The sequence below is a fragment of the Pinus tabuliformis genome, chromosome 8 (genome assembly GCF_031772625.1).
Source record: "Pinus tabuliformis cultivar Carrire ecotype Pingquan chromosome 8, CPIR1, whole genome shotgun sequence".
NCBI lineage: Eukaryota > Viridiplantae > Streptophyta > Pinopsida > Pinales > Pinaceae > Pinus > Pinus tabuliformis.
In genome coordinates, this window is record NC_142294.1 from 1,175,258,848 (window position 1) to 1,175,268,835 (window position 9,988).

Sequence of the window (9,988 nt, forward strand, 5' to 3'; positions counted from 1 at the left end):
TATAAACTGACATCATGACCATCTCAGGTGCGGAAACATGGCTTCAGCATCCCCCCATAGTGCTTCGGGTGAGACTTTGGTCCGCACTCCACGAGTTGATGCCGAAAGGGCCAGTAGTGTAGGGATTTGTTTGGCTAACTAACGTTGAACCTGGGTCAGGCCCCACACAGCCAACAAATGGTTCTGTTGTCGGGACTGGAATTTGCATGAGAGACGTCTGATGTCGTATCACTGGAATCCAGCTAAGAAAGGGATCGAAGACTTGTTGGATAAAAAGATATATGAATTTGTGGCGCATGAGAACAAAAATTTGCAACTGAAAAAGGAGCAGTGGTTGGACAAGTACTTATATACAAAAATCCATGAGATATTTTTATGTTCCTTTCCAGATGACTTATACGAGTGGATTGCAAAGCTAGTGGATAGCCAAGGAAGGTGGAGACTTGACGGTCCTATTGTCTGGACCCCAAAGTTAGTATAGAGATTGGAAGCCTCTAAGGATAATATCTCTTGTGATGTCGATCATTGGCTCGATCGCATCATAGGAGGATTTCTGACTGAATTCGCAGTTGATACCTCAGTTAGTTACAACGAGGCAGAGTGGAGCTTCTTCAAAGATCCACAAGGTAATTACTTGAAGTCTTTGAATACCTGGATTAAGATGTTATTATGTGAAAAATGGGTTATGTAGCTACCTTGATGTTTGGGTACTACGCAAAGTGGAAATACTTACAAAAATGAAGGAAGAAAGGGTCCTGAGTATAGCCCATTGATATCACCACCGTTGGGTGACGAAGAGGGAGTAGCACAATCTTATCCATGAAGTGAAGTTTAGTTAATAAGACAGGGGTTCCCGCGACTTCCACCTCCACCTACACCACCTCCATCGCAATTCAGCATGGTGAATTCAGTAAAGCTGCCTTTGTTTAAGGGCTTGGGAAATGAGGACCCGGACCAGTTTTGGTTCATTGTGAAAGTTGTATGGGAAGCTCAGGGCATCACAGATGATCACATGAAGAAGGAAACATTGGTTAGTGCTTTGCAGGATCGCGCGGTAACTTGGTACATCAAGTACTCTAATGATAACCTAAACGTTGGGGTGGCAAACATCCAGACCGTGCTGAATAAAGAGTTCAGTAGGCCTAAATTTGAGGCACAGCCAATTGTGGGGTTCAAGGAAATCGTGAGGAAACTAGGTGAGACACCTTGGGAACTGGATCAGAGATTGAATTGTAAAATCCATGAATCTAATATGAACTTAACAGATGGACAACATCGTGAATGGTTCGTGGCTTCGCTCCTGCCTCACCTAAGGGTTGCATTGTCACAACAGAATATTATGACTCAGGTAGAGGCCTTGGATATTTCCATGAGACTACATGAAACACCAATGTAAGACCCAAATCTGGGGTTTCAGCAAATCCATGCACAGTTGCAAAATATTTTCCTTGAATTGCAAATTTTGAAGCAGGACAAAACTGTTCGACCAGAGGTTTGTGAAGAGATATGGTGCCTGAAATGTAAGGGTCAGGGGCATGACAAAGACCATTGCCTAGTGTTTGTGAACTATATTGCAGGAGGAGTATCGATGCCTTTAAGGCCATAAGCCTAAGAAGGACCAAGCACAAGGCCTGCATTGTGGTGCACTATATGTCAGGTAGCAGGGAAACATATGACATATAACTTTCATTTGCTACAAAATTTTGTACAAACCCCCCAGCAACTGTTCTGCAACTTCTCTAGTTTAGTAGGGCATGATGAGCACAACTGCCAAAGCTATGAATTGATGATGGACAGAACACCTGCCTATAGAGTCCAGGCAGAAACGCAGCCCCCTGACCGGAACATTAGAATGGCATGAATAGGCTTTCAGGGGCCGAGGCGGAGGAGGACCTAGCAGAGGTCAGGGATAGTTGATCTATTATAATTGCGGAGGATCAGGACACTATGCCCATGATTTCACTAACCCAACATGTCTGTCGTGCAAATATTGTACTCAATTTGATCATGACACAGAAGGTTGTCCTACACTGATAGCAAGGATACATGAAAAGGGGTGCTACCACCTCAGCTGACTCAAAACCTGCAAATGATGAGGTCTGAGCCTCGTGAAGAGGATCCGAATGTGAATATAGTGCTTTGAAGTGATATTGTAACGGATGATTATAAGGGGAAACAACCTGAGGACAGTGCATGGGTTTGCAAAGCTCCGGCAAAGGAGGTTGAATTTGATTTGGAGCGCGCCCGCAAAATGTTCATGGAAGCAAAGAACAGCTTCACTGAGGCCTCTACCTCAGGGAAAGCTTAATTAGGAAAGGGACCCTTCTATGCTTATGACCTTTCTACAGACCTACATGAAGTTGTTGCACGATAGCAAGGCTATAAAGGGATTACAGGAACTTATAAATAGATGTTTCAGAAACACCCCGGGTGAACCACGCGTGGTACGAAAGATAGGTAAGCATAAAGCAAGGACATGACGAGAGATGAGACTGACCACGCAGATAGGACAATATGAAATGGATCAGGTTATTTTGAATCTGGGGTTAGACGTGGACATTTTACCAAAATAGACTTAGGAGTGAATGGGGAGACTCGCGCTGCAGTGGTCTCCGATTTAGTTAAGGATGGAAAATCAGCAGAAGATCATCCCCATGGGATGACTGTAAGGAGTGACTGTAGATATTGAGGGCGTGAGCACATTGGTTGACTTTGAAGTGATAGAAATTTTGGATAACAGCAACCCTGCGCTCCTTGGCATTGATTAGGCTACTGACATGAATGGGGTAATCAACCTAAAGAAACAAAAAATGATATTTGAGAAGCAATCACTCCGCATAATAGTTCCCCTAGATCCTACTGAAGGATCGTGCTATACTGAACCAGTCCGCAATTACGAAAGTGATGACGATTTGGACTACATATATAAGATAACAGTGCGAGACCAAGATTGGGTTAATCCAATAGCAAATGGAGGAATTACATGGGATCGCGAAAGTTCCTGTACCTCAGACTCTGATGAAGAGTTAGAGCACTGCCAGAATCGGCTATATGAAGTAACCACGCTGATTTGTAACATGATGACCCGGTTGTTGCGCTGTGTATCATCAGAGGTAAGAAATCTGCCCACTTATGATGGCTTGAATGATGTAGATGTATTTTTGGATGCATTTGAGAAGGAAGTACTAGAGAAGAAACGCTTCCAGGCTTTGGACTGGGCACTGCGTGCTACGCCCGCAAGATGGTGGGGTACGCACAAGGGTATTTTTGACAATTGGCGCAAGTGTAGAAATAGGATGTGAACATGCTTTGGGAAGCCGAAGATACTAATGACAAACAAATATGATGGGAAGGATGACCCACATGCACACTTAGCCAAATGGGCTAAGGCTTATGGAGCGAAGCCCTAACCTGAATGGGTGCACTTGTTCTATCATGCCTTGGATGTCATCCCGATGAACTAGTACTTGGAGATAGAGTCACAGATCTCTGCCATGGTACAGGTGAGTGGGATATTCTGTGTGAAGGATTCCTAATGATGTTCAACTTCGAAGATGAGTTTGATTGTATTAACGAAGCGCTACAAGAAGTTAAAGCAGCAATCTTTAGGATACTCAACGTTCTTCTCTTTCCAAGGGGAAATCTTTGAACAAACTTCGGGTGTGGCTATGGGATCGCCTCTTTCACCCATTGTGGCCAATCTCTTCATGGAAAAATTTGAAACCAAGGCTCTTGATTCTTACCCATTAAAACCTAAGTTTTGGGTCAGGTTTGTAGACGACACTAGTGTAAATTGGCCTCATGGGGATATAGAACTTAAAAACTTTTTGAACCATCTCAACAGCATATCTAAAGACATAAAGTTTACAATGGAAATAGAAGAAAATAACTGCATCCCTTTCCTTGACATTCTCCTCATTAGAAACAATGATGGCTCCATAGGTCATAAAGTTTTCAGAAAGAAAGCTCACACCGACAACTACCTCCATGCTGATTCACATCACCACCCGGCGCAAAAGACCGGGGTACTGCAGACACTCTTCACTAGAGCTTGTAGAATCTCAGATGACAACCACACTGATGAAGAAATTGCATACCTGAAAAGAACTTTTGCCAGCTTAGGATACAATAGTAAAAGCATCCTCAAAGCCATTAAAAAGGCAAAATCTGGAAACAATATAAACAAAACAAAAGACCCCTCAACTTCTAATGCATACCTTCCATACATTCAAGGTGTCACTGACAAAATTGCCAAAATTCTCAGGAAAAGGGACAACAAAACTTCATTCAAACCCTTGTCAACTATCAAGCAAGGAATGAAATCTGTTAAAGACAGCCAGGATCAACTTCAACAGAAAGGAGTTTATATCATAAACTGCTCTTGTGGAAAACAATATATAGGGGAAACTGGCAGGTCTGTAAGGATAAGACTCAAAGAGCATAGCGCTGATATCCGTAAAGAAAGAACTCGCTCTTCAGCTCTTGCTGAGCATGTAGGTGAAATAAACCATCACATATGCCTTGAAGAAACCAGAATCGTTGCCAGAGAAGAACACCATTTCAAGCGTAAAATTCGTGAAGCTATTGAAATCATAAAACATCCTGGTAACCTTAATAGGGATGGAGGATGGGACATTAGTAAAAACTGGAACTGCCTGCTTAAAAATAAATCTAATTCTCAACAATAAAGCTTTAAAAGAAATCTAATTAATTAATAAAGCATATAAATCTAAGTTAAAATTAACAATACATGAATCTGAGTATATATAAAATAAAAAATTGAGCTCATAAATAAAATAGTTGGGACATTACAAATAAACCTAATTCTTATCAATAAAAAATTTAAAGAGAAATATAATTAATCAATTTAACAATTTAAATCTAAATAAAACTAACCTTGCATAAAAAGCGGAGTACCATGAACTTTGAAATATTAAAATCGTTATTGTTAAAGAATTAGGTTTATTTTATGGTTTTATTCTTAACCTAATTCTTAACAATAAAGATTTTAATTAGAAATATAATTGATTAATTAAACAATTTAAAATCTAAATAAAAACTAACATTGCATAAATCTGAGTACGATGACCTTTGAAATATTTTAGGCAGGGTAAAATCAATAGCTATTTTAAAATTAAAAAGAATCTTTAAAAACTAATTAAATCCTTTGCTCTCCGTAAAATTTTAGGCTAGGTTTTTAGGGTTAATTCGATTATTAAAAATAATAAATAAAATATTAGTTTATTAATATAATCTCTAGGTCGGCCTAAAAAACCCTAACGGTCAGCCTTATCCTTATTTATCCCAGATCTTTTTCTCTTCTCTGTATATCAAAGTCCTGATGATGAGTCTTGCTCTAGGCTCGAAACGTCGACAAAAAGAAAATGATGAATACTGTGGATTATCCGAATACAATCTCTCAAAAACCTCTCCACAGAAACCTGCAATCCAAAATCTTTAGGATACCGTAGGACCCTTTGGATTTGATCCAATCCAATTGGGTTACTCAGCTAAGCCATGCACTGGAATGCTATAACGTGACTACTGAAGAAGAAGACGAGGATCCACGAAAAATTAATATCCCTGAAACAGAGGGTCACCGCGAGGTCGAGGGACCGCAGATTGAGAATCTTGATATAACCGTGCCACTGAAAACAAAGCAGGTAAATATTGATATGGAGGCGGAACCCAAATTCGCGAAGATTGGAGATTACTGGGATGACGTGACAGTAGATAAGGTTTTCGAATTTCTCCACGAATACCAGGGTTTGTTCCCTACCAAGTTTATGGAGCTAAAGGGGATAATAGGAGACCTGGGCTTTATGAAGATCACGTTAAAACCCAACGCGAAGCCGATCAAGTAAAGAGCTTACCGTCTCAATCCGAAGTATAAGGAGAAGGTCTTCTTAAAGCTATACAAGATGCTTGCGGTAGGCATCATTGAGCCTGTAGAAGAATCTGATTGGGTAAGCCCAATGGTATACAAGAAAAGAAGAAGAAGGATGAAATAAGGATATGCATAGATCTCAGGAAGTTAAATGACGCTTGCGTACATGATGCCTTCCCAACTCCATTCAGTGATGAGGTAATCGATAATGTAGGTGACCAGGAAGTGTACTCCTTCACTGATGGGTTCTCTGGGTACCATCAAATCAAAATCACGCCTGAGGATAGAAGCAAGATGACCTTCACGAATGAATGGGGATGTTTTCAGTGCAATATAATGCCTTTCGGATTGAAGAATGCGCCTGCGATTTTTTCACACGTAGTCATTGCTGCATTCAAGGAATTCATTCATAAGTTTCCAGAGGTGTACTTTGATGACTGGACTGTGTTTGGGTTGGTAAAATGCCATGTGGCAAGTTTGCGCCTGATGCTAGATACTTGTCAAAGGTACCAGATTACACTCAATTTGAAGAAATGCATGTTTTTTGTTCCTTTCGGGACCCTACTGGGTCATGTGGTTTGTAGACAGGGATTGATGGTAGAACCTGCAAATATCGCAGTGATACTTAACTTGGAGGCACCAAGGAGTGTGAAACAGTTGGGCGCAACCTTAGGGCATACGGGGTATTATAGGAAGTTTATTAAGGGCTATGCCCAGATCACTGCGCCTATGGAGAAGTTGTTGAAAAAGGATGTCACATTCTGTTGGAATGATGACTGTAAGAAAATCTTGGATGTGTTGAAAGAGAAAATGGTCACCGCACCGATTTTAGTCTTCCCGAATTGGAGGAAGGAGTTTCATGTCCATGTAGACGCATCATGTATAGCACTAGGAGTAGTACTGACACAGACTGGCGGAGGAGAATTCGACCATCCCATAGCATTCACAGGCAGGAGATTATCCAAGGTTGAGAAGAACTATTCCACCACTGAGCGCGAAGGGTTAGCCATGGTATACGTGCTCTAGAAGTTTAGACACTATTTGCTGGGTGGATATTTTAAGATGTATATGGATCATTCAGAATTGAAATAGTTGGTCAATAAGCCTGTGTTGGGGGGGAGAATCTGTAGGTGGTTGTTATTATTCCAGGAGTATAATTTTGAGGTTATTTTGAAGCCTGGATGACTGAACGTAGGACTAGACCATCTGCCGCGCATCGAAACAGGGGAAGAGCCCACTAATTTGGAGGAAGATTACCTGATGTGGAAATATTTGCAGTGCGCATCACAGATTGTCACTTTGGAGACATCATACACTTCCTAACAATAGGAACAGCCATGGAAGGCTACACCATCCAGCAGAAGGAGTTAGCGGTGCGCGCAGCAGAATTTTGTGTCATTGCTGGGCATCTGTACAAAATGGGGTCTGATGAAGTATTTGATGATATGTACCGAAGTTTAAAAGGAGCAGTATCCTTGCAAATGCTCATGGGGGCATCGCGGGAGGCCATTATGCAGGAAGAGCGACTATGCAGAAGATTCTATGCATAGGGTTGTGGTGGCCAACTCTCCATCAGGATTCAAAAGCTTACTGCAAGGTGTGCGATGTGTGTCAAAGGACTAGTAGGCCATCGTGAAGAGATGAGTTTCCTCTAAACCCACAGATGACATTACAACCCTTTGATAAATGGGTGATAGATTTTGTGGGACCCATTCAGCCCCAAGGGAAGAAGACGGGAGCACGGTACATTATCACCGCGACTGAGTATTTGACCCGACGGGCGGAGGCACAACCTGTGAAGGATTGCACATGCGCAACTGTTGTGAAGTTTCTCTTTGAATATGTACTGATGTGATTTGGGTGTCCAAAAATTTTGATGAGCAATTGTGGTACGCACTTTCTGAACGAGACGATCAACGCACTGATGGAGGAATTTCAGGTATATCACCAGAAAAGCAAACCTTATCACCCATAGGCTAATGGGACGGTGGAAGCATTCAATAAGGTGTTGGAGAACATGATGACCAAGGTTTTCAATGCTCAACGAAGTGATTGGGACCTATGCATACCCGCAGTTATATGGGCCTATCGGATGAGTTGCAAAAAGTTGACAGGACAGACAACCTTTAGGCTTGTTTATGGTGTTGAAGCAGTGATGCCCATGGAATAAATTGTGCCTAGTCTAAGCATAGCGGCACTCACAATTATGACGGATCATAGAGCCCTAGAAGAGAGGCTCACGCAGCTAGCTGAGCTTGAGGAAGAGAGATTTCTAGCTAGATTTCAACAATAGGTCCAAAAGCAGTGTGAAAAATCATGGCATGGTTGGCACATTAAACTGCACACATTTAAGGTAAATGATTTGGTTTTGTTATATGACGTTGAGTTTAATAAATTTCCAAGGAAATTCATAATGCATTGGTTAGGGCCCTATGTCATTAAGGGGATTACCGACGATGGAGCAGTCCAGTTGGTTAAATTGAATGGAGATCCCTTCCTAGGAAAGGTGAATGGCAGCCGATTGAAGCCATACACTGGTGTTCTGTCCAGGTGACTATATAAGGGAAGCATAGTCTTAGCGCTCTAGGTAGCTGAAAGGAGGCGCGGGACTATAAACTACACTGCCCGAGTTGAGGAGCTATGCGATTGGGGGATTGTGTGGAGTGAGAAATTGTCATAGGGTTCGCGACAGTGCAAAGGGAGTTGCAATACCCAGGGAGAAATCATGCAAGTCAGCCGGAAAGTGACCGTTAAAGTCACTGTTCATGATTTGATGGTAGAAATGTAGCCAAATGGAGTAGGCAGCTGACATTTAAGATGAACTTTATGGGTAAGATCCTTGGAAATATGCTGCCAATCCAACATTAATGAACTGAATGTGGGAGGAATGGTCAGATTTGAATTCAAAATGCCTATAAATTACAGGTGGTTGCCCATCAAAAAACACTTGGCATTTTGAGAATTAAGTTTTTGAGCTCTCTGGCGCACATGAACCGCGAGTACTTCAAAGCTTTTCTAGCTAGTTCAGCATTTGAGACATTTCCAAAGGAGACACAGGAGTTGTTGCATAGCGTCATGTTGACACCTGCAGAAGTTATGGACACTAAAGCAATGACAGCTGAGGGGGCTATGCCAGAACTTGTTAGGGAGGCAGAGGAAGTTGCCCCAGTGGTTGCAAAAGTATTAGCTGAAGTTCCCAAATCACCACAAACACCTAGATCGAAGCCGACGCCAACCAAGGAGAGTGTGAAGGACAAAAAGGGAAAGCAGGCTACAATACTAGTGCATGCATTGCCGAGAAGAAACCTACCAAAGGACAAGCCCACCGCATAGGAAAAGGGTAAAGCCATTAATCTGGAGCCAAAGGAGGAAGAAATTGAGGACATCCCGATGGATGATGAGGACTTGGGGGTAGAAGTGGAGGAAGTTGAAGTCCAGGGTGCTCACCATATCACTAAGCTGCCTAAGTACATCCCTTCGTGCAAGGACAAGACCAAGGTGCCAAAGGAAATTAATGAGAGCAAGGTCCCCTTGCAAACCTCTCTGCTACCAGATGAGATTGTCTTTGAAGGACTACACTTGGGGCAAGTTCCTCTATTAAAACTTGAGGATTGGGACTTAGTTGACCATGATAAGTTCTCATACTTAGCGATGAAGCAACTAATACACCACATTATTGACACAACCACTAGGATGACTGCATTAGAACCGCGGAAGTGGCTCAGAGGAGTAGACAAGGTAGGTCTGCTCAACCTGCTATGGGTGCCACACTACAACCATACCCTGATTATAGTCTTGGTCATCAAGTAGCTGCTATGCTTGGTGCACGATGGGTGTCTGTGGCTGGAGGAGCCAATACCCATCACCGAAAGACTGATCCATAGGATCACGCGACTTCCCTACATAGGAGAAAACCCGGCCATGATGTTTGGTGGAAAAGGTGGCAAGTTGGCCCTCGTGGAGGCCATGAAGGAGAAATTCAAGCTCGTGAAGAAGCCGTGAGGATATGCCATCTCCAGTATTAGTGGCCCTGTAGTCAAGGTGGCCATGCAAATTTTGGTAGGGAAGGTTATGAGGAAGTGTCGCGCAGATGAAGTGTCG

At 42.4% G+C, this 9,988-nt stretch overlaps 1 protein-coding gene across 1 annotated transcript; it reads left to right on the forward strand.

The window, feature by feature from the left end:
* Positions 1-3,668: 3,668 nt before the first annotated feature.
* Positions 3,669-4,688, forward strand: LOC149239533 (uncharacterized). Its single transcript, XM_089369891.1, has one exon. The coding sequence runs from the start codon at positions 3,669-3,671 to the stop codon at positions 4,686-4,688; it is 1,020 nt and encodes a 339-aa protein (XP_089226017.1).
* Positions 4,689-9,988: the final 5,300 nt, after the last annotated feature.

Coding starts and splice junctions, on each gene's coding strand:
- LOC149239533 (XM_089369891.1), top strand. CDS start 3,669: ATGGGATCGCCTCTTTCACCCATTGTGGCCAATCTCTTCATGGAAAAA.